The sequence below is a fragment of the Penicillium psychrosexuale genome (assembly GCF_028828465.1).
Source record: "Penicillium psychrosexuale strain IBT 29551 chromosome Unknown utg000004l, whole genome shotgun sequence".
In the NCBI taxonomy this organism is placed as follows: Eukaryota; Fungi; Ascomycota; class Eurotiomycetes; order Eurotiales; family Aspergillaceae; genus Penicillium; species Penicillium psychrosexuale.
Window position 1 is genome coordinate 6,092,582 of NW_026643189.1, and position 24,547 is coordinate 6,117,128.

The 24,547-nt window shown below is 49.6% G+C and overlaps 6 protein-coding genes across 6 annotated transcripts; 1 reads left to right on the forward strand and 5 right to left on the reverse strand.

Moving 5' to 3' along the window:
* Nucleotides 1–1,525: 1,525 nt before the first annotated feature.
* On the reverse strand, nucleotides 1,526–2,473 carry flbD (putative MYB family conidiophore development protein FlbD; the record flags this gene model as incomplete). Its single annotated transcript, XM_057189131.1, has 1 exon — nucleotides 1,526–2,473. The coding sequence occupies one exon, from the start codon at nucleotides 2,471–2,473 to the stop codon at nucleotides 1,526–1,528; it is 948 nt and encodes a 315-aa protein (XP_057040834.1).
* A 6,420-nt stretch (nucleotides 2,474–8,893) lies between these two features.
* On the reverse strand, nucleotides 8,894–13,874 carry N7518_008205 (uncharacterized protein; the record flags this gene model as incomplete). The annotated part of the gene is made up of 2 exons (XM_057189132.1): nucleotides 8,894–9,520; nucleotides 9,573–13,874. The coding sequence occupies 2 exons, from the start codon at nucleotides 13,872–13,874 to the stop codon at nucleotides 8,894–8,896; spliced, it is 4,929 nt and encodes a 1,642-aa protein (XP_057040835.1).
* A 2,938-nt stretch (nucleotides 13,875–16,812) lies between these two features.
* N7518_008206 (60S ribosomal protein uL11) lies at nucleotides 16,813–17,494 on the reverse strand (the record flags this gene model as incomplete). The annotated part of the gene is made up of 4 exons (XM_057189133.1): nucleotides 16,813–16,826; nucleotides 16,880–17,325; nucleotides 17,399–17,432; nucleotides 17,491–17,494. 4 exons carry the CDS (start codon nucleotides 17,492–17,494, stop codon nucleotides 16,813–16,815), a joined length of 498 nt encoding a protein of 165 aa, XP_057040836.1.
* A 307-nt stretch (nucleotides 17,495–17,801) lies between these two features.
* sec23 (GTPase-activating protein SEC23) lies at nucleotides 17,802–20,551 on the reverse strand (the record flags this gene model as incomplete). Its single annotated transcript, XM_057189134.1, has 7 exons — nucleotides 17,802–17,938; nucleotides 17,990–18,183; nucleotides 18,240–19,337; nucleotides 19,387–19,860; nucleotides 19,917–20,211; nucleotides 20,270–20,400; nucleotides 20,459–20,551. 7 exons carry the CDS (start codon nucleotides 20,549–20,551, stop codon nucleotides 17,914–17,916), a joined length of 2,310 nt encoding a protein of 769 aa, XP_057040837.1. The 3' UTR covers nucleotides 17,802–17,913.
* A 688-nt stretch (nucleotides 20,552–21,239) lies between these two features.
* N7518_008208 (DNA primase subunit PRI2) lies at nucleotides 21,240–22,853 on the reverse strand (the record flags this gene model as incomplete). The annotated part of the gene is made up of 3 exons (XM_057189135.1): nucleotides 21,240–22,004; nucleotides 22,061–22,611; nucleotides 22,664–22,853. 3 exons carry the CDS (start codon nucleotides 22,851–22,853, stop codon nucleotides 21,240–21,242), a joined length of 1,506 nt encoding a protein of 501 aa, XP_057040838.1.
* Nucleotides 22,854–23,495: 642 nt separating this feature from the next.
* Nucleotides 23,496–24,318, forward strand: N7518_008209 (adenylate kinase ADK2; the record flags this gene model as incomplete). The annotated part of the gene is made up of 2 exons (XM_057189136.1): nucleotides 23,496–23,667; nucleotides 23,729–24,318. The coding sequence occupies 2 exons, from the start codon at nucleotides 23,496–23,498 to the stop codon at nucleotides 24,316–24,318; spliced, it is 762 nt and encodes a 253-aa protein (XP_057040839.1).
* Between the last annotated feature and the right edge of the window lie 229 nt (nucleotides 24,319–24,547).

Here is a 24,547-nt window from a genome sequence, read left to right on the forward strand (position 1 = left end):
CCCTCCACTGATTGGCTCTCGTCCCAACGCTCATCCCGTCCTGGGCGATCCGAGCGAAACATCACCGTAGCGCATCGGTTTCATTCAAAGAGAATTGGGGCGGATAGGCGGGATAATCAAGGTCTGTCTATTCCGTACCCTGGCCTGGTTGGGTGGCGTTGATCCTAGTTCCTATACGGAATATGTACATACTGAATATAGTTCTTTCCCCGCTCATCCTTCTCTCTTCGTCTCTCTCTCTCTTTCTCTTTCTGTCTCTCTCTCTCTCTCGCTCTGCGTTTTAGGTTAATGCGTTGTATTAGGCAGCTTAGGCTGCCCCCACATATCCTCCATTCCTCTAGTGGATCCGTCAATCTTACTCTAGATCGAGACGGCGCCAGACCGTTTGATTTTCCATTTTCTCCTGCAGGCGCGGACGAACCTCTCGAATAGACTTCCTTTGTTCCTGGAGGTGTGTGTCATGTCCGGGTCTGATTCTTGCCTGTCACTGTGCAGGGTATCCATGGGTTATGCATTATGTACATGTATGCATTACGTGATGGTCTGGACGCAGGCCATACATGAGCCAGCATCAGCATCAGCATCAGCATCAGCATCAGCATCAGCATCAGGTATTATCCTATTTCCTATTTCTTATAACGAAATGACCATCCCTAGCTGGGATTTAGTATACATGTGCATAAACATAAAGCATCACGTCATCTGCAAGTTGCAACAATACATGCCAAAGCACTATACAAGTTCCAATCTACAATCTACCACGTTCCATATCTGTATCTCCAAACCTTGCCTTGTCAGACAGACGGGTGGGTCCTTACTTCCGTGCGTAGGCCCTAACCAGAACCAGGGCCGCCTCATGCTCTCGCATCCCTTGCGTCCGTCCTCGTGAGCACAGCGTGTGCCCGGTGGCGCATTCCTCATGGGGACCCGTGCAAAGGGGAGGGCGAAACGGTTGGAGGCTGCATGTCTGCATTCCCTGATGCCTGCAATCTGCAATATTAGACGAGAGGCTGGCTGGAACCGGGGAGGTGTGGGAGTACAGAAGGTATTCGTATATGTACAATGGGTGGTCTGTATATAGGAGGGTCGGAATGCAGATTTGGGTAGGGAGTGAAATGCTTAGATATTATTATTATTAATTATTCAATTAGATCATTACTATAAACAGAGTATCATGGGATCCCAAATGCAGAAATAGAGAGCCCGATCTCTCCAGATTGGGTGCCTAATCAAACAGCAAAAAAGTAGGGAAAATAATCATTCAACGTAGAACCGAGCACGAAGGCCCAAAAGAACAGACTTTGAAAATGACATGGTAATACACATTAAGAATATACAAAAGAAAATCATAATACCTCCCTATAAGAGAGCATGGACACAAAGAAAATTGAGGAGCTTTCAGCAAATGTACAGGAAGGGTTCCATCGATGGACCCGAGCGCGAAGGGGAATCAGGAGTATAAAGCGAGAGGAAAACAGAGTTGAGAAATGAGACTCGTAACAATCATGATGGGAAGTTCAATATTTCAATTGAGCAAATTGTCCAACCCCATTCGAGTGTCACGAGTAGGCTCAGACCTGGAGATCCAAGACTTGGGCAAGTCCATAGGCTGGTGCCATGAGGCTAGGGTAGGCTGGTGGCCAATCCAGCGCTGCGTGGAAGCGATCTCTGACAGAGACTCGAGCGAGCGAGCCGGGTAACTGGGCGAGTCCTCGACAACGTGGACACTGGGCCTCCGGATCTCGTACTGCGAGCGCAGGTCGACAGGCAAGGGCAGGAGTTGCGGAGAGGGGAAAGTGCGGGGTGAAGAAGAACAGACGGAATTGTGGTCTGAGACCATAGAAGGCGGCTCGCAAGAGGTGGAGTGTGAAGCCTCTGAGAAAGCAGGCGAGGTGAGGGGAGTCTCGATTGGTCGGTTGATAGAGGGGAGTGTGTAGATGGGGGAGAGATGGCGGGTGGAAGAAGCCATGGATTCTCGGCGCGAGTGGGAGTATTGTTCAGAGATAGCGGACTCGATGAACTCTGTCCATGAGGGGCGAGAGGAAGAAGAGAAGCGAGAGCGCGATGGGCTCATCGCCGAGGCTCGGGTGTAGGGTGCCTCGATGCGGCCTGAATAAGTGCGGGAAGTAGTGGGGGTGGACAGGCCGCGCTTCTTGCGGTTCATGCTGCCATTCCACCAGTTCTTGACTGCGTTGTCGCTGCGGTTGCCGAGACGGCGGGCTATCTCAGCCCAGCGCTTTCCCATTTCATTGACCATGCGCTCAATCATGAGGCCCTCGTCGGGGGAGATTGGGTCTCTGTTCAGCGAGGGCTTGAGATTTTGGTGAAAACGTTCGCGACATTGCTTGGGCGAACGGTAGTGCATGTGTTGAGAGATGCGAACCCAGTTGTTGGGGCCTTGTTCGCAGACTAGTTGGGTGAGGAGTTGGTCTTCCTCTGGAACCCAAGGACCACGACGGTGTGAAGCAGGCATTATGAGAGTAGTTGGGTGGTAAATGTAATGGTTGTGGTAGATGATGGTAGATGGTGATAGTGATGGTGATGGTGATGGTAATGGTGATGGTGATATGATGATAGAAGAAAGAGAGTTGAAGTATAAGTAGACGAAGAGATTATTATAGTAGTCAAGTCTTAAGTACCAGGGGGACGGGTCCAAAAGAAAAAAATACAGGTCCCGCTATGGAAGATCACGATCCAAGATCTCGGAGCTGACAGTTCGGAATAATACAGGCAAGGTAAAACATGTAGAAAATCAAATCAAATAAATACCACACTATTGTAATCTATAGATCGTGGGGAGTGGAAAAATACTCCGTTAGGATCTTCAGTACCACCCGGGAATTCGGGCTGAGGAAAGACGCGTAAAGCAGAAAAAGATCGGAGTGATCGACCCTGAGCCCCGTTGCTGGAATTCCAAATCATCATGGCGCTAACTGTTTTGATTTTATAGCTCCTTTGCTTTGCAAGTTATAGAAGAAGCAACCTTCGATTCCGGTATACAACATAGTAGTTTGACAATTTGACAACTAAGAATTAATATCCGACGAATTAATTATAGATCTAACATAAAATAATATAACTTAAACAATAAAACAATAAAACAGAAAGGGGTCAAAATACCACGCCAAAAACAGCCAGGGGCAGATCTAGCTTCCGAGTGACAAGCGGTTAGACGTCCCAGATTCCACTCAGCCAGCCATGCACAACACTTCCTCGATTCATATCCGATCCATGTTCAATCGGTCAAGCCCGAGATCTCATTGGCTCGACCAGGGTTCCTTCTCGACCTCGCGATGATCCACGGTGGAGCAGTGGACCGGTGGACCGAGTTTGACAAATTTCTAAAGGAATTCTGTTATTGTTTTATTGTTTTATCCTTTTATCCCTTTTTTGGGATTCAATAGTATGGGGAAATCGGGGCCTCCGTGTGATAAAAGCTCTAGCCCGAACAACCCCGAGGTATGAGGTATTCGTGAAGACGTCGATCAGCTTGTACAATATCTACAGATTCCATGGCACATTGTGATATGCCTTGCAGGCTGTCTATGGCTTGAACCCCATCACAAACGTGACGGTTTTGCTTTTCTGTTCTATATCCAGGTCGAGGCTCGCTTAATCCTTGATCTTTTTATATTATCAAAATCCATTTCCAGAAAAAGAACACTAAATTAAACGAAAAGCATGGGCCACCTGCCACCTGTCACTGACAGTTGACCGTGGATGTTTTTATTAAGACAGCTGCAAAGACACGGGACGTGACGTTATCCATTCCAATCTGCGCATGTGGATATCTTTAATTGTTCCCAGACCGTAACGGCGCAAGTATAGGTCAATCTATTTTTCCCGTCCCCTTCAGCCCACCGACTATTTCTAGTCCAAACACTGGTGTACCAAGAAAAAAACAGAATGGATGGATGCATCAGAACGCCAGATCGGATCGAAAGAGAGGATCGACGAGTGCGAAGTTTCCAGACTACCCGGTTAGGCATGTCGCAGCAGAGGAGATCTCCACCGGTGGAAACCGTTGAAAGGCAAGCCACACCTTTTTTTTTGCTTTTTTGTCACCAGGTGGTATGGCTCTGAACCTTTGGGTGAGCACAGCCACTGTGGGAGGGTAAAAATACAGCAATACGTACCGAATGCGTATATATTGTAATTTCCATCCTCCAGGGGCATACCTTACCTGCATATATCCATATGGAAGAACTAGGAAGTTGATTGGTCCCCCAGGTATTTGTCATGGTTAGTGTGGGACTTCCTATTTGGTAACCAATAGACGCCTCCTCAAATCTTTAATCTATTCGATCACTTAATCTATTCCACCTGTCTAGATTAACCATTAATTAATGATTGGAACCTCTGAACTGGACTATCTATAGAGTCAAAGCTGAGTGTGTGGAGAAAAGATATTAATTGATTTCCCCTGGGCTTCCAAGGTTGTATCCCTGTATATTTGTATATTCCGTGAAACACGGTGGTAGAGAAAGTCAAAAATACAAAAAAGGGAAAGTTCTTGTGTAGCCATGTGGACAATTCCTCGTGTGGACGGCCAGATCGGATTTCCGTACTCCTGGGAAAAGCCGTTTCTGAAAGGATGAACCCGTCGTCCTGGAATGCAACATCGACTAGGGTGTACCCGAGATTGGACCTGTCAGATTTTGAATTTTAATTAATTTTGATTTGTTGTTTTCCCGACTTAGTTTACTCAAGATAGACTATTGTTCCCCCCGTCGCTTCGCCAATCAGAGACACGGCAAGTATTTGAGATAAATCCCTGTCGGCCTGCAGGGATCATCGCTGATCACGTAGCCCCGTGCACTCGAGCTTAGATCGGGTGTTTGAGTACGGGGATTAGAGGAGGAGTGTGTCAGTAGAAGAAGAGAGAGTAAGTAACTAAATACTTGATATAGCATGAGCACAACTAGAACATCAACAATCCCAGGAAAGACCCGGAAACCATCTATTGAAGCTCAACGGAGTACCCGTCACTAAGAAGTCTAAATGTGGAGCGAACGGTCTCGCAGCTGTTTCCTGACTGTCGGGCCTTCCGCATGGCTTTGCAGGAGGTCCAAGCACGGCGTTCCTGTGGCCCCCTTTTTCGCCGTTGGGGTCACGTGGGGACAATATCCTGTTCAGATGTTATTAACGATCGCCTCGCTTACGCTGACGTGCAAGTCTATGGAGAAAATCATCGTGCAAAGCTGACGGAGTACGGAGTACTCCGTGTGGGGTACCGAGTACATCATGGATCATTCTACATTCTCTAGCTATAGCCAGTGTTCACCGATCGCCACCCTAGTCCTTTCCATTCCCTTTTGGGTAATGGGATGTAAAACTTTTGTGATATGTTCCTCGATACAACACGAGGTGGATCATCAGAGTACAGATACAGTCTAAGATGGAGGCGTAAGGAACCAACCCGTGATCTCCGGAGTGACAGTCCAAGTGACGCAACTTGCATGGACTACAGGAAAATGGATCGAGGAGATTGAAGTTAAATCCGAGTCTGAGTCGGAAACACTCGAATTTGAATTTGCTCGGCCATGACACCCGGCAGCGTAGACGGTGATTGGTGGGCCATCTTCTCGGGCTTTAGATATCGGGGACCACTCGCATGGTGCCCGATCTGTGGGAAACCGTTTGGGCCTACGCTGTCACACTCTTACTCTGACTCTGTACTCCGTACAATCTTTTGCTTAGCAGATTTCGAAAATGGCAGAGCGACTACCTCTGGTATACTGCTATAGTAACACAGATGTTGTACAACATGTAGTCATCTGTATAGATCCACCGCTGAACGAGAACCGATGTACTCCGTACGTTGTCAAACGATCTACGAAACAGGTACTACATGGAGATATCACAAACCGCAAGTCTGAAGTTGACAACCTTGGAAAAGCTTGTGATTACGTCGGATGGGCCCCGCTTAACTGTAGAGATCCGCGAACCAGTTTGGAAGATCCAGTTGGTGAGTTTGAAGCTTAACATGTATAAATATGTATTGATAACATGGACAACCTACAATCTAGGAAACAAACTATGTACTCCATATATTGTATACAAAGTCCGACTGTAAACACCAACCCTATCTATCCGGGCCAAACTCAATCGTTCCCGCAAAGCTAAGGTCCAAAGACAAAGAACCCAGTCATTCGGGATTCTATTTTATTGTTACCCTTAGACGATCAAAGCCCCAAGAAACCTTTCAAATCCCGCGGTTTAAACCTGGGGGCCAAACCGGCATCGTGGTCATAGCAGTTTTCCAATAAGCCCGGAAGCCCACGGCCCATGGCAAATACCATAGCAGAAATTCCCGTCTCCCCACCGGACCCTCCGCAGCCCGAACATTTTCCGGGGGGCGTGTTGCAACAAGCGAAATGAAGCGCAATCTATACAGAATCCTGAGCCAATGATCCTGGCGACCCCCTTTTTCTTCTTTGAGCCTCGTTTCAGGGGAATGGTGAGACTGGGGCTTGGGCTTGTGGGCTTGCAGGGATGGTGGAGGACGCGTGACGCAACGGCCACCCCGTTGTTAGGGGGCTTGACCTTGGCTTACAGATTTATCGTTAGTCTCGGGATTAAGAGATCTCGGTCTCGGTCTCGCTCTCGCTGATCGTCATTGCTAATGATGCAATCTTGTCAGAGTAACTAACTCGCATTGCTTAGACATGTGATCGGCTTAATAGGGTTATGTATATGAGCATCAACTACCCGACATTCTAGTATAGCATTTGTTCTACCTAATCCAGTTCAAGTAACACCTGCTTGCGAAACACATTCCCAATTAGGCCTGTCGGACTAGTTATGGACCCTCTAGGCCTTAAACACATCATCCCCAAAAGTTCTAGAATCCATACTATAACTCCGTAATTTGTTTGAACTCCCGTACCGTATACAAGATAACATCTTAACAATAACATCTTATATCCAAACAAACCCCAAAAACCCTAAGAAGTACTCCAACACCAAAAACAAGCCACCTTCTTCGGCTCCAGGTGCCGATTCTGTGCGGCTAATCGACCGATCCAACGCCACAAATCTGTGTGGCTTGTTCTCCACCCGCGCCACACCACTCACAACGCACCGTAGCCGACAATCACGGACAACCGGGTGATCCTGCTAGGGCTGGTAGATATGACACGGCACATGGGACAGGTGAGTTCCCGGCTTGCATGGTTTTGTCTCTCTCGTGGGAGTTGTGAAGCGAACGGGCTTACTTGGCTGAGACGGGAATTGACAACGAGAGGGCGGTGATGTAAGGGATAAGGGATAAGGGAAGGGTAGGGGGTTATTGTTTGTATTTTGATGTAGGGATATGAGGGCGAGGGGGATCCTTGGTGGGTACGGAGTAGTGGTAGGATATCTGCCGATTTTTTTATTAAAATTTCAACGTGGCATTTCTTTATTCAAACGGGCGGATTTAGGTTCGTCGTTGATCTTCATGTCATCGTAACGGAGTACAATAGTTATACATCGTATCCGTTTCTATCTTCGCCTATTCTATAGTACCTGTCGGTGTGTTATTCCTCTATCTCTAATAACCTGTATGTTGTATATACAAACCAAACCCACTCACTCTATATATAAATACACACCAAAATCCCTACCGGCCAATCTCAAAATCCTCGACGCGCGTGGACACCGCCATGTGGGAATCAACCTGGCAGCCTGCAGACAAAAGACGGATAAGCGCATGTCTTACTTTACCCCCTAGTCCGAGGGCGTGGACATGTAATAGAATGCTAGAATGCCATGCCGCATCGACCGGGGTATGTGCACTCCGTAGGGATAGATGGATGTCGATATAGACCATGGCTTAACGCCCCTTCTACTTACTCCACTAGTTTCAGGGGTGTATGTACTGTGCAATGCGTAATGTGCAACAGAGCCGACGGCGTGGCGTGGGTTTTTGCCTGTATGCAAATGCGGATGTCCTGATTCAGCCTCCGTCACGCTAGTAGATTGGCTTTTGAGTTCTGGTTCTTTGGTTTGGGGCGTCGACCTGGACCCAGACCTGGACTGGGCGTGGGTTCAATATGGATTCTGATATCCGAATTGGTACGCCATCCCCTCGCGAGACGGGAGAGAGGGCGTTCTCAAGACATGGAGCTTAGATTGTAGGCAGACGAGATAGGGAGGTGTGATGCTGTAATAGGCTCATGCGGGGAGAACATTTATTGTGCTCCGTCCAAAGCCAATGCCAACATCAAGGTATTGATTGGCCTGCTGTCTCGGCGCATGAATGAATGTCTTGGATTGTGACTCAGGGCTGGAACGGGCATCGACTCTATTGGTCGCCGGGGGCGAGGTACCAATCGTAAACAGGGATTTCCAGGGCTGAGGGCTTCGTGGCTTGATCCTGCATACCGCAATAGGGAGACAGCGGGTATCAGCTTATTCCTAGATGAGTGGATGTGATGTGATTATGCTGCTCCTAGGTATAGGGGTCGAGCTTACCATATAATGTGCCCGTACAATGTGATTCGTTGTTGAGATGCGTTTGTAAATCATTAACAGAGGAAATGGTAGGCCGATTGCACTGGATCAAGGTTGTGGTAGACCTATTCTGCTGTTCAGTTTATCCAAAAGACCGAGATCACAAAGACTACAGGTCATCATAACCAGAAACCCAGAGAATAAATATCAATGGCATAAACGCCTGCCCAAGAAACCATCCGACAGACCCTCTTTCGTAAATGTTCCCAATGTACGTATACATCATAAACAGCCACATGCAAAAAGTAAATTCATTACATAAATGATCCAGCTCAAACCCAGGGCGGAAGGTAGGAGCGAGGTAGATGAGACCCAGATGCAAAATAGAATGCGAATGAACAGAAGAAAGAAAAAGGAAAAAGGAAAAATCGCTCAAGGGGTATATTCGCAGTGCACATCATAACCAGACATCACCTTCTTCGCCGTTCACCCACTGCGCCCAGACGGCCTCATAAGCATTCTCCAGATCGCGTACCCAGAGCGCCGTATCGAAGAGCTTATTCTTGTAGCGGTCCCGGAACAGTATCTGCCGTATATCCGCCAGCCGGCCGCGGGCGTAGCCCTCGTGACCAGAGTACTGCAGATCTAGACATAGGCGGATGGCCTTATTTTCGTAATCTTCATCCGACTCTGCGATGAGATCTTCACGGGCGCGCTGGCCAGCCTCAGAGTTGGGGAGCGCGCTACTGAGAATACTGCTCGCCATGCGGGAGCACATTTTGTACTTGTAGCGCGGGAGAGTAAGTAACGGGGTGCCGCTCCAGAGAACGTCGGTAGCGGTGGTGTGAGCGTTGCATTCCGGCGTGTCGAGAAACAAGTCTAAGATTTTCGCTCGCGCGATATGTGTGTTCTTTGGCGCTACGTCCGTGAAGATGATCCGCGATGCCGTCTCTTCGCCGGCCCAGGCTTTAGCGATGTCTCGCAAGTTTTGTTCGCCTGTGTCTGGGAAGCGGAGGAGCCAGAGAACAGCGTTGGGGATTCGCGCTAATATGCGCAGCCATGTTCGGAACGTCGTGGGTTCAACCTGCAAGGGGGTTAGTTATGTGGTTTGGGATGAGCCTCGCAAATAGACTGACCTTGTACAACTGGTTGAAATTACCCAAGATGATAGTGTCGTCACTCAACTTGGGGAATAATTCTTTGCGCATTCTCCAACGCCGGGCTTGTTCTTCTTCCCAGGATACGTGCTTTTCGCCTGCATCTGGGGCACTCTGTCGGTGATCACAACAGAAAAAGGTATCGCGGGTATAGACAATCTTCTCGCCGTAAACCCAGTCTTCAAGTTCCTCGCCATTGTCTTCTTCCAGGAGACGATCCTCGATCCGTGTGGTGCGCCGTCCGGGGCTCAATGTCTCGGGCGGAATGGAAAGCTGATCCGCAAGGATGTAGTCGCACCACTCAGCACCAAGGGTGCCTGCGAAGCCCATGAATGACATGTGAATAGGCGCCGGGCGTGCAGCAAAGACCTCATTGCGAGCTCCTCGCGTGTAGCCGTTCAGGTTAACCAAAATGTGAATCCCATCCGCAACAATCTGCTGGACTAGTCGATCGACTGGCCATCCACTCGCGTCGTAAAAAACGGGGGCCTCTTTCTCAATCTGCTGGCGATGCACCGATTTGTCACTGGGGGTCGTGGCGTAACAGTACGCCTTGACACGGGAGGCATCATGCAGCCCAAACACAGACTGCATCAGATGTGCGAGAGGATGGTTGTTGAAGTCTGATGACACATAACCAACTCGAAGGTACGGACTAGGCGGGGACGGTGGAGGGAAGACGGTGGATGGCAGCCAGGGGAGTCTAAGGGTCGATGTTGAAATCCGCAGTCCATTGCGCTGGGAGATCTGACGGATTTGCTTCGCCGAAAGGGGGCAAGTGAAGGTATGGAAAGGCAGAACGGTAGGTGCATTCGGGGCAGAAAGCCCACCCGGGAGTTGAGGTCGACGATACTTGGAAAGCGGGTAATCTTTGCCGAAAACATAGCGATCCTGATACCACTGCCAAGTGAGAGACCGGATAGCTCGCTCGACGAGTCGTACGAGTCGAGATCCCTCCCATTTCTGTCCGGCCCAGGACTGGAAAAGCTTTGCAAGAGAGATACGATAGCTAGAAGCAAAGCGAGTAGATTCCAAAGCGGGAGCCAGTTGCAAGCACAATTGCTCTGCCGTACTCGCAGTCAACATGCCACGGCCCCAATATTCGCCTTCTTTGAGCTGTCGGTCGACAATATCCACTACCCGCTTGATCCATCCAGAGCCCGTATCGATGTTGAGTGAATCCCGAAGCATTCCTTTGGCATCAACATGCCATCGATCTCGAAAGCCACGAGCGTTGACGATGCCCCCACGGCCTACCCAGTTACAGACAGAGTTCAAAGCATTTGCTAATCCGCACACCGCCTCGGCAAACTCGGGGTTGACCTTGACAGCTCGCTTGTAGTATACAATGGCATCGTTAACCTTACCGCTATCCTTGACAGCATTGGCAAGGTTAGCCAAGGCGATATCGAAGTTGCCATCGCACTGAACCGCTTGCTCGTACATCTTGATGGCGGCGTGAAGCTGCCCGATGTCTTTGAGTAGGCTGCCGAGGTTGGTATACAAATGGGCATGTCGCGAGTCAAGATGCAAGCCATAGTTGTAGTATGCCAAGGCTAGGGATATTCCACTCCCAGGGATGACTCCAGGGATCTCGAGGTGATGCTGAGTCTCACCTTTCGAACGCACCAAACCTCTCGCGGGTGGGTTGTTTTGAATGCCCGCCAGCAAGATTCCAACATTATTTGCAGTGGACGGGCTAGGTTGTAGGGAGAGGGAAAGATAATAGAGGGCCAAAATATCCCGGACACCAGGGGAAGATCTGGTTCCTCCTGAGGATCCAACGTTGGACATGCCATCCTGGTAAATTTTCGCCAATGAGAGGAGAGAATTGCTCGTGGTGGAAGTTGCTGCATTGCGAGCAATACCTTCGGCGACGTATTGGAGCCCCGGCGGCATGCCGCCTGCTGGGAAAACAAGTTTGGCTGTTTTCAATGCTGTATCAGGATAGAGCAGAATGCTCTCCTGGGACTCCTTCTCGGATTGAGGATACCCATTACTCGGAGGGCTAGAAAAGGCAGCAAAAATTTGTTTGATGATGCTTTGGATACCATGTCGTCTTCGGCCAGCGGCGATGAGAACGGCATCCTCAAATGCAGCTGCAGCTCCCGCGTTATCACCAAGAGCATAAAGCATATTACCTTTGGCATGGACCAAAGCTAGCATTCGCCCATTCTCCGCACCTGAAATTGCATATCCGCTGCTCGCAAAACCAAGGGGTTTAGCATCCGGTGAGCCAGGTTCCATTCCCTGCATTCGTCCCATCTCATCATCATACTCGAAAGATGCTTTGTCATACATGCACACATCAGACACGTTGCTCTCAGCGTCACTCTCGGGTTCGCTAGCATGTTCATCTGTCTTGAAGCAATCGCCGTCTTTGGGATGACGAAGGGAAGTCTGCACAAAATCAATGATGTTGACAGCTTCTCTGCCTCTGTGGCTATTACAGAGTAGACCTATCAGATGTTCAACGGCTTCAAAGAAGCTCGGCCGTAGTTGCACGGCGCGCAACCAATTTTGCGAAGCCTCCTCTCGGCGATCGAGTGCCAACATGGTGGCAGCAAGGTTGGAGATGGCTTCCACGTGTGTCGAGTCACGAGCGATGATCCTGGAATACCATCGCACGGCTTTGTGATAATCACCCAAGCCATAGGCTAAACAACCCCCGAGAAGCATTCCGTCGATCCATTCCCAACGGCTTTCCGCACACAAGTCAGACAGCATTGACAATGCAGATGCAGCATTGGACATAGGCGAGCCCTCATTAAAAAGAGAGCCACGAGCCCTGGTGAAAGGCGGCACTCCTGAAGGACAGCCCGTGTCACGCAATCCGAGCATATGGGTATCCGACCCTCTGCTGTGAGCGAAATTATTCAAGGATGGGCGGCGAGTCTGGACGCGAGAAGTAGATGTAGGATCGTTCGACCTATGGCTGCCTGCGACATTAAATTTCTGGCGTTGCAACTCATATTGACTAGCTGGGTAACTGTTATGACGTGTGAGGTCGGGCGGAGGGGCTTGTGAAAAGTCGAGACCTGGTTGTCGTGGGGGTTTAGGGTAGATGCTCGGCTTCAAGAATCGGGGGTAACCGTCCACGGCAGCCTTACTATTGCTGTTGCGGCGGGCGTGGTGGATGGTTGCGAGGAGGTCAACATAGACACCGTGAGCCTCCGATAGGACTTTCTCCTTGAAATCCGCGTTCGCTACTACGGCAGGGACTGGGGGTTGGAATCCATGTAGTGGGCGACTTGACCAATTTGTGGGCTCATTGTTCAGTGGCTGCGGAAGGCCTGATAGGGGACGGTTGGCTCGGGCATGGAAAGGTAATTGGTCAGAGTGACGTGGTGGAAAAAGAGGTTTCATTAAAGAGTCCTGCGTAGGCAAATCAGACACAGAATGTCCCCATGCAAGCCCCGAATCCGTGTGGCTGCCCAGCGGAGCTTGAGCTTGGTTGAAGGCTGGCTGGTTGAGCTCGTAAAAAGACTGGCTCATCTGCTTTGTAAAGGGCGTCGGGGATTCAAAACGCGCATCACGAAAAGCCGCCGGGCGATATGGGATGTATACTCCATCAGGCCAATACGGACCGAATGGTCCAGTACCTGCCGAAGCAGTTGGTCCTAGGCACGATTGCAGGGTTGCTGGGAGAACGGTGGGCACATATTGCCCATTCTGCAAGAGGTATCGCTGAGATGGCTGCAGAGGCAAAGTCTGGTTCAACATGGAGTCAACGCCCGGAGGATAATTGACAGGACGAACCCAGCTCGTCCCATGCACATCCTGAACGACTTCTCCTTGGATTGTATTACCTGCAGAGTCATTTTTGAAGACCGGGGGGAAATTCATTTGCTTGGTGGCTGACTGGTCCAGCATGAGCTGCCAATTTTCGGACTGCATCCCTTGTTGAGGCGGAATGAACTGGCTCTGCTCTATCGGCGAAACCAAGATATGCTTGCATGCTGGTGGCTGAATGGTATCGTTAGGGGTCCCATCGTATCCCACAGCCAGAGTTCCGTTGGGGGTTTTTCTCCTCAGGGTATGTTCGGCCACGTTGGTGCTGGAGCTATAGCCGGAGCCATCGCGGGAATCCACGCGTTGAACTGGATGAGGTAGTTGTATGCGCGATCGTGGCATTGTATTGAAGAGAGGTTTGGAGAAGTCATTGCGTACGGGGAGTTGGGAGTCGTTCACATCGTACATGTGGTGATTGAGGGTGTTTGTATGATAATGTAATCGGTGGTGCGGTTGAACCGGGGGAAACGGTGCGACGGTCGGATACATCTTTGCTTTCTCCTCGATCCACTGGGATCAGAATACCTGGCCGACCAACGACAAGGATACCAAAGACTCAACACGTCAATGGAGTCAACATTCAACAATCATCCTTGTAACGTTTCCGACACCCCATTCTGTGAAGCCAGTCAAGCCAGTTCTAAGCAATTCAGCCGGTTGCGGCTTTTCAGTTTGCGCAAACCAAGGATTCAGGATATCGTCATCGACTGAAAAGTGTGGATGGGGAAGTATGTATGATAAGAAGAGGGAGCAGAAAAAAAATCAGAAATCCAAAATTCAAGAGATCAGAGATGCAAGGGAGACAGAATGTCCAGCTCACGATGCTCCGATACAGCCAATAAGAGGTGATCTTGGCAAGTGCGAGGGGTAGATCAATAATGGAGACCGGGGAAGGGAATCAGTGGGGATATCAGGAAGGAAGAGGATATGGAGTACTCTGTACAGGGAAAGGAGAGAGAGAAGAGAAAGAAGTGAAGGAGAGAAGGAGAGAAGTAACGAGAAGGTCAAGAAAGTCAAGCAAAGTCAGAAAGAACAAGGTTGAAAGTGAGAAAGCGAGGGGAGTGGACACGGTGGATTCGGGTGGGGGGAATTCGATAAATTTTATATAAAATAAAGATACAAAATGTGTAGGATGTTGAATGGGGTATGTTCTATGTCTGATATTGCTCTATACTGTTCTTCTATCTCTTCTATCTCTTCTATCTCTTCTATCTCTGAATATATCCCCTCTGCTATAGAATATACCCCATTTCCCTCCCTTCAATCCCTTCAAAACATACAAATCCAAATATCAAATGTCAAATATCCACTTGATCCAACGGCTCTCCATAAATTCAATCCTTGTGGATCATTCGGTTCCATCACGGCGACTAGTGATGGATCGGTGACGCCCCCGCCGGTGATCGAGTCGAGCCCGTTCTCGGTTTCTGTGGGCTCTGGGACTTTAGCTGAACCTAAGGAAATTGAATCCAAACTGTCTCTTCTCCTTCTCGGACTGGACTGAGCTGAGTATCCCGATATTTGTTGACATCCTTTTCTTTTTCTTTCCTCTTCTCTCTTTTGCCCTAAATTTTCCCTAATTCTTCCCTTTTTTCCCATCCTCTTCTGACAGGCCCCGTTTGTTGGCTCCTCCGATCCTTGCCTATCCGGTATTATTCTGGGGTTCCAACTTGCAAGCATTTCCACCTCGATCCCTGCCGTCATTTCTTAGCCTCCTGTTTTAATTGCGGAGCGAAAAACATATGTTTTTTGTATATTTCAAAGGACACATAATATACATTTCTCCCCTATACCTACATACCTATATAAAAAGATATAGAAAATATCCCAACCCTTCATCCGTTTCCCATAAAGTTAACGTGTCATAGGCAGAGATCGGCAAACTGCCCCCACCGTGTGTCGCATCCTTCCTTGGCCTGCACAACGTTCCTGTACAGCGGCATGCGGGTCGGGTGATACAGACACTGTTGACTGGCTCAATCTTTCAGTATGTCAATAAGCAAAAATAAATAAAAGAAAGAATCTCAATATCCACTTGATATTCCACTTGATATTCCGACTCCATTCGACCCATATCCTGCGAATAAACGAAACACAACTCGCACACCAAAATGGATCAGCCCCCGTTGTGGATGAGCATGCACCTCGCCTTATCAGGGCTGAGGTTATGGGTGGATTGTTAGACATGAATTTGGTGACATTCCTCATTTTATTATATTGACCAATCTCACAGCCATTCGTGAGCAATTATTGACAATATTCTCTTTTCTATTTATCCACTACGGAGGAGAATTTAGGACAACTGTTCTTGTCCACGTATGCCGGGCAACAAAATCGCTGCACGGAGAACTCCGTACTAAATTCTGATGTGAATTTCCATTGGTGCGTCACGCTCGGATACTTGTTGGCTCGAGCTCTGCTTGGTGTAGCGGCCGTTGGATGTTTCAGACTGCAGGCAGGGCTATTTGCAGCCTTGGTGTGACGTCTACTTCTGTACCATGTACGGAGTAGCTAGGTATGTCAATTGTAAATTCGTGGTGCAGCACAGACAACGTCCTTGTCGCGTGGGGCTCGTTTCATTCGGAATATATATATCTGTCAAGAGCAATGGAAATAAATACTAGGGTTCTAACCTAGCATTCCGTACAGCCTATGCTGTAAGCAGCCAAGTAGCCATATCATATCAACATCAGAATTATGCCTAAGGGTCAATAACATCACGTTGCATATGTACGCATGCTGGCAGCCTGCAGGTTCTGTGTTAGATATGGTAAAGTACTCCGTACTTTGGTAAGACCCCACGGATCCTTGCGCATAATAAATAATTGATAGGAGATGCAGAATAAAATGATAATCAGAAGCGTTCATTGGAGCTAGCTAGACTACAGCCTACGAGAGATAAGAATAATCATCTGCAAGAGATGTAGACCCGAAATATGGACCACTGCACCCACGAAGACAAGCTCCAAGGATACCGCGATGAGTAATGGGACTGGTTTTCTCTTCCCCACTTAAAATAAGCCTATACCACGTTTTGATATGATCAAGCCCCGTAGGGAAAGAACAGTAAGGGCCAGAGTGTTGTGGGGGTTCCATCCAAAGGATGGACTGTCGGCTGCGCCGGGCATAGCCTTCCATTATTCTCATCGCCATAGGAGAAGGCGGGAGGATCACGAGAGGGATTGGGAGAAAGGAGGATAATACAACCGGAAAGGAACGAGGAAAAACAACGAGCAGCGAGCTGGTCAATTTGTTCCAATTGGGCACTCGCGAATTAGGAAAAGGTATCATAGGTCATGACTCATGAATATTTTGTTGGTTTTGAGTAACCATTCGTATTCTGCAACTAGCCATCTCATCATTAAGAGAAGCACGCCATAGAAATCAGATAGGCCTCCTCTTTTTTGAGCATTCAAGAGAGAATAATTTATTCCTCGGGAACTGATTAGATTGTTAGTAATTGATCGAATCGCTCATGAATGGATAAAACTCACTGTCAATCTCGCCGGACTTGACGTCGTCGGAGACATCCTTGGGGCTGCGGCCATCGACCTGGCAGCCGACGGAGAAAGCAGTACCGAGAATCTCGAGGACACCACCGCGGAGCTCCTTGGCCATCGAGCGAGTGCGCATGATGCGGGCAATCTCGATGATCTCATCCATGGGGATGGACTTGGAGTGCTTGATGTTCTTCTCCTTCTTGCGGTCACGGGGAGGCTCCTTAAGGGCCTTGATGACGAGGGAAGAAGCGGAGGGAACAACCGAGACGGCGGCCTGACGGTTCTGGATGGTCAAGCGGACGGTGACGCGGAGACCCTTCCAGTCGCCAGTGTTCTTGGCGATGTCTTCACCAATCTTCTTGGGAGACAGACCGAGGGGACCGATCTTGGGGGCCAGAGCGGACTGAGCACCGACCTCACCACCAGTCACACGCAGGTGGCTAAAGAAAAAGAACGATTAGTTTCCTGTTGGCTGAGTACAGCCAGAGGACCTGTGGGGAAAAATTCACTTACATGATCTTCACCTCATTGGGATCGAACTTGGGAGCTGATCACGAGGGAATGTTAGTCGCCATCTTGCAGTAGGCCAAGTAGATGATACTTACGCATGGCGAGTGCGAAAGGTAGTCGATCTTCCTTGGTTGTCGAAGAGGGTGGTTACAGAGGAGAAGAAGAAAAGGAGCAAAAAAATCAAACTTGAAGGAGACTCGCTGCTAGCGCGGCCCACACTTGCTCATCTAAGCGAATGTTCAAATTTGGAGTTAGGGCACGCAAGCTTAAGCACGTGATACAGCGAAACCCTTATCAAGCTCCCTGCCTCTTTGGGTATTTATTTATTTTATGCTCGGCGCTTCGGGGCTTTTAGTTATAAATATTGCAAGATATTAGAAGAAATCCTCCTGTAATGGTATAGTCCATTCAATCTTCTACTATATCGCGTCAAAAGAGTTAAATCACCGCTAAAGATACACAAGACCCGAGGGTCGATGACAGACCGCCCTTGCTCTCATGGCCATGTCTCATAACACCTAGCTGGTTCCAGATACAGCAAGTCTAGAATAAAATTAGCATGGAAGGATCCATCGGAATTGCAGGAAAACTCACTTCATCAGGTGGTCCATGAATGTCTGGAGCGATACGTCATCAGTGAAGATGGTCTGCGATGAGACACCGCCACCGTAGCCACCTGTGGTATGGGTGGTCGACGGGTTCAACTTGGACAGCAAGAAACGCGCCTGGGAACCACCGGCATCACAGACGATGAAACGCGGCAGGGGGAAACGGTCGGAAATAAGATCCTATAATACACAGTCAGTTAATAGGTTAAAGATCAGCAAGAAAGGTGGGAACGAACCCTAGCATCCTCTTTAGGCTGCTCAAGAAGCAACTTGAGATTCTCGTAGCCCTCTTGTTCATGGTATCCGGCTTTCCTCCACTCGGCAATCGTCTCGCCGTTGAAGATCAGGATGTGGAAGAAGGTATCAAGGAGGAGAATGTGGGCGGGCTGGATAGAAGCGGAGTCCAGCAGCACTGGCTGAGCACCCTCTTGCTCCAGAGAGTACGAATCAAGAGTGGGCTGGATCATGACAAGAGAGTCACCAGTATCCTCGTGGTTCAAGACGTGGCGGTAGAAAGCGGTCTCATCGGGCGAGTTGTTGAAAACCTGCAAGAACTGACTTCGGCGGAGATGGAACATGAACTGAGGGTACAAGGTGAAGTTCTTTTCCAATCGGAATGATGTCGGGTCATCTTTCCGGTAGTCAGCGAATCGGGAGCAGAGTCTGATCAGCATACGATCAACCCAGCGCAGGACATCTGGACCGTCATCAACCTCCGCCTTGAACACTGCAATACGGGCCATGAGGACAGCGGCAGCCTCTTGGTCGAAGGACTGTGCCAGGGTTGGGTCACCCGCAGGTCCGCTCAAGGGGCGGGCAGTGGTGGTCACTCGCAGGTGATAATGCCCAGAGGAATGCTGGTAGTATGTCAAAAACTGGATCATACCCCGTTGAGGACCAGGCTGAACAGCAGCCGGGCCGCCCTGGTTCGCAATCTCAAAGTAAATACCGTAGCTAGAGGATGGGTCCATTCCACACATCTTCCATGCACAGGTGTTACCGATACCGCATTCCGTCTCGCCAACAGAGCTTGACTTCTTGTTCAGCGAGATAGCATGCCCAATCAGACCAGTAACCTTGAGTTCTTTGGTCGTGAGCACCTCGAGGGACGCATTGAAGCCCATCAAGAGGTTGTCAGCGGCGTCCTTGTCGAACACGCGCACGAACGATTGCTTGAACTGTGAGGATGTGAAGCTATCGGTGAGAAGCATGTGACCACCAGTATAGTTGGAGAGGTTCTTCATTTCCAGCAAACCGACTTGATCAAGACAGCCGGCGAAAATATCGACAATATGGCCATTGTTGGCAGCGCGCTTGGCGAGGGCGTCATAGAACTAGGATCAAATTAGCAAAATCCAATACACTCACGCGTTGAGAACCGACCTTAACAGCCTTCTTGTAGTATTTGATATTGTCCCGTTCAATATCGTGGTGCGAACGAATAGGCTCCTTCAGTTCAGGTGAAACAACGTGGCCAGGGCCCTCAGTGGCTGCACCACTGGTGAAGGTCATGATGCGGCCTCCGGCGTTCTGGAAGGAACTCTCAAGCAGACCGACGGCAACGCTCAGGGCAACACCGGTGCAGCGTAGGGGACGCTTGTCATTGGCCACTGGCCAGGGATCGCGCTGCAATTGTTCGAGGACATTGGTGATCTGGAACTCAGCCTGTTGAACGGGCATGAGGAAGCGCGCAGCCGGGCCAAGAGGAGGACGAGCTGGCTGTTGTTGGGGAACACCGGGGCGCACGCCACCGGATAGGCCCAGCATCTCTTGAACCTGCTTGGCGTTGTATTCCTTGTTGCCTCTGAACACGTATGACTTGGCGCATTCGATGTAGCCGAGCTCGTGAACTTGGGCCTATATATCAAGGTCAATAACATGTCACCTGCGTTGCGAAGATCATCATTGCCTACCATTGTACCGAACGTAATCAGACCAACCAGCGCATTGGGCGGCAGAAGAGACAAGCTCATGATGAGGGAATCCTTCACAGCCTGCAGACTATCATCCTCCTGGCAGGTATCGACGACAAAGACGAAAATGGGGGGAGCGGGGGCTGGCCGTGCCAATTGGTACTCGATTGTCGTGCTCTGGGGGTGGAGCTCTGGGGGTATCGTGTTCTCTGTAATATCCTTGTAATGCGGAGGGAGAGGGTTGCGCGAGAGACAGAAGGGGCAGATCCAGACTCGTGCGCGGACATCGACAGTGCTGTCCAAGCGTCAGTCCATCTACTCATTGAGGTATATCAGATCGACATGTCACGTACGCATATGGGTTGAGCACAGCTCGGCAGGGCTGCTTGCAAGTAACGGGCTCATATTGTAGCAAGGGAGCGTCGGGCTTTTCCTTCAACGGTGTGTACACGGCGGCGATGGGAACGACCAAGCGGGACGCTTCCTATATCAAGTATCAGCGGATGATGCGGTGAAGGTCAGAGAGGGCCACTATCACGAACCATACGAGTGCTCGGGAAAGTGTTCCAACTGAGCCTGAGGCCATCGCGGTCCTCCACATCGCTCCATTGATCCTTGAGCGCTTCGTAATCCATCTTGTAGGTAGATGTTCCGGGACTCGGTCCTGTGTTGACAAAGGGAGGGGGTATATGCGGATACCGAGAAGTCGCGAGGAGAGGGAACCTTGAAATTTAGGGTCTACTCCAAGAAATTAAAGCAAGTGAGCCACCCGGAGCATAATCCAGTCCCAAAAGAAATCAGAGTCCCGTTTAATAGCTAGGGATTGAATGAACGAGATGGAGGAGTATGTTGTGTGGAGGTCCAATCCGTGAGTAAGGCCAGGTTGCAGCACAGTTGGTCTCTACCGCCTCCCGGATCAAAACATCCTTAAAACTCGGCTCGTCCGCAGTTTCTTCTGCTCTTTTCTTTTTCTTCTTCAATTTCACGCCAGCCTACAATGTGTGCAAACATGTTAATATCGACAACTTCCGTCATTCCATGGCAAAGTTGTCCACTCGTTGAGCGGAGAACGACTTGACCCGTTGCTGGGCACCTGGATTTGAGAGGTCATTCTGATCCTTTCCGATTCTCTGGGAATCAGCTGTGGTCACACTCCCATTTTGTATACCATAATGGTTAGAATATATATTATCTTGCTTCAATTCCACCTGCTTCAAATGTGCTCGTACAAGCTTATGCTCCCTCTAAACGCCGACTATAAAACAGAAAACTGGGAAACTGCCCGACATTATATCATGAGAATTTGACATGTGAAAAGACACCCTAAGCATCCTTCGGGGCCTTGGTCATCTGCTTCAACAGGAAGCTGCGCTTGAAGTAGGTGTTAGGATGAACAATTGTGTCAAGGTCAGTCTGACTCCACGAGCCATCCTCCTTGACTTTCTTGATCTCATTCTTGTGTGTCGCCTCGAACACTCTGTTGCAAGCAATGTGATACCGCATCTTACCAACGTCCTCACGCACACCCCGCAGGACTTCCTTGTCATTGACGCCAGTGGCCTGGAGGAAGCCCACCAAGTTATCAACAGAGTAATGGCGATAGGGACAGCCGTGAGTCTGGCCAATGCCGGGATTCGAATCGCCGAGGATCTTCTGGCACGAGTAGGGAGTATAGCCCTTTCCGCGACGATTCACATCCCCACCGACCTCGCCATAGGCGTGACGGATATTGTACTTGTATTGGGAGTTGAACTCGTCATCGGTCTTGCCCTTGAACGACTGACGCCAGAACAAAATACACTCCTCCAAGGACAAGCCAATACCCTTCAGGAAGAGCGTATACTGTAGTCGACCGAAGTGCTTCAGGTGGTTGTTCTTGCGCAAGTTCACGTGCAAGCTCTTCATGCACAACGGGAAATGCTGTTGGGCCAGTTGGTCGATGGAGCTGGCCGTGATCGGAGATCCGTCCACATACCCTTCGCCTTCCGAGTATACCGACTCGGCGCTGCCGAAGTTCTTTGAAAGATGATTGAGAATAGGCGTTAGACGATCATCCTCGTCCAAACGAGGGAGGGCACGACTCGTGAGCTAGAATTAATCAGCCACGAGATTTCATGTATTAAGCGTCACCACTGCAGACATACCTCGAGTGCGCGCTCCAAGCGAGCGGTAAACTCAGCCATGATCATGCTCAGCTGCTCTCGACCAGGAACATAAGCTTTGCCTTTTTTCAGGAAAACCGCGCGCCGTTCGACCAGTTCGGGAACCTTCTCCCAATCGACTTTATACCAGGTCTCATCATCAAGCCGACGCAGCCCGGGCGTGGAGCTGAGGAGACTTTCCGCAATCTCCGTCTTTTCAAAGTCACCCACAGGTTCCCAATCGAGATTCAAGCTATCGATGAATGCGCGCTTCTCCCTCGAGTCGTCCTGCTGGAAACGAAATCTAAACAGCATGGTCTCGGCGCGGGCGAAACGCCGACGGAGGTCCTCTGTGGCCGAGAACGCCAACCGGAGGATGAAATGGGAGTAATGGTCCTTTTGGCGCTCATTTTTCAAGCGGGGGTCTGCAGCGCCAGAGGGAGAGGATGTATTGGAGGAGAGAGGGAGGAATTTCTGTAGCAGGGGTGTAATGTAGGTCGCCGTCTCGGCGGGGGATTTGTTTCTATAAGAGCATGCTTCGATTTCGGCCAAGACTGTTTGGTATTAGTGGGTAGAAATACAATGAGAAGGTGTAAATTTGCATACTTTTCAGTCTGTCAATGGCCCATTGCTCGAATTGTTCGAGGGTGATCTCCGCGGTAGGAGGTATTTCATAAATGTTCAGACGGTGAGCATAGTCCTGCTGCTTGTACGCTGGGGTAGCAAATTGTCTTTTTCTAGGGTCAATAACAGCCCGTCGTTTGGGATCAATGCGATGGACGTCTTGTCGAATCATGGTGTAGGTATTGTGTTGTCGAGAAACGAATGTATGAGATCTCCGCACTAAATTGGTCAACGCGAACGCGTCCCACGCGTAGAATCACGTGAAAGAAAATCGTTTGGCGCATATTACGTAATACTGTACCCCAGCCCTGGGGCCCCGGGGGCTTCCTGGGGCTCCCTGGGGTGCTTGGCCTGAGCACGGGTGGTGGCTTTCCCCGATCAGAGCGTTTTCTACGACCATGTGGCACGACATGTGAAAAGAGCATTTATACCGAGCCATGTAAGTAGATATATAAGTATTTGATCTTCACTCGGGGTAGTTATGTTATGTTCTCGTATAATATTTTCATAATTACCTACATAGACTTGAGTGCTGCCATACAGCTTACCTCGGAGTCTTCACCGATAGCCGAAAAGATCAACCTCCCCGGGCATCCCCGCAGAAGCAACATTCTCAAAAGAGTTAGCCTTGGAGATATGCGACCGGTTGTTTCTAATCCCAGGCCTTCACTCTTCCCTTCAATCCATTATGCTGTCCTGATCTTGTGCATATTTTCTCCCCGTCGTTCCTCCCGCATCCCCAGCATTTGAAACCGTCGAATTCTCCGTTCCAGCAACCTTGAACCTCAGCTCTCAGCATCAGCCATCCCATATTATGTCGCATGTGACAAAGAAGCTCCGTAAGGCCGCGCGGATCATCTTGATTGGCGCGCCTGGAGTAGGAAAAGGGACACAGTCTGAGCGACTGCTATCCCGATTTCCACAGCTGGCTTCCATCAGCTCAGGTGATCTGTTGAGAGAAAATGTGCGCCTACGCACACCCCTCGGTAAGTAGAATGAGCAACGGCGCAGTTTCGTACAGAGCAGAGATTTCTAACATAGTAATAGGCCTGGAAGCCGAGGCCACAATGCAGTCCGGCAACCTTGTTCCCGACTCAATGATCCTGAAATTGATCTCCGATGATATGAAATCTAAGGGCTGGCTCCTCCCACCACTCCCATCCTCACCATCCGCAACATCCTCGTCATCTTCTTCAGCCGATACTTCCTCATCAGCCCACACAATCGATCCCTCTGCCTCATTTATTCTCGACGGGTTTCCCCGTACCGCAACTCAGGCAATAGCCTTGGACAGCCTAGTATCGGTCAACTTTGTCGTGCACATAATCACCCCTCCATCAGTGATTCTCGCCCGCATCGCATCACGCTGGGTCCACGAGCCCTCAGGGCGCGTGTATAATACAGACTTCCATCCACCAAAGGTGCCAGGCAGAGACGATGTCACGGGCGAGCCGCTTACGCAGCGAGAGGACGATTCTCTCGATACATGGAAACAGCGCCTACAGAAGTTTGAGGAGACGAGCAAATCCCTCCTGGAGCATTATGACCGTCAAGGGTGTCTATTCCATGCGGAGGGTAATAGCTCCAACGAAATTAGCCCAAAATTGTTCGCTGAGGTTGAGCGGCGGTTCTGCTGAGCAAATAATAGCCTGCATACTGACTTTTGTCGTTGTATTCTCCTAATCTATAGGCGGATTACTCGAGTCTTGATGTCCATTTAGAAATTGGGGCCTGGTTTGGAACAAAACCCCCCGCGCATGTATAGATTAACGAAACTTGGTGTCATATTCAGCATTCAAAGTGCGATTTGATCATGATTGTCGCATACTATCCATACATGTACAACGCTGTATAGTGAAATGGTAG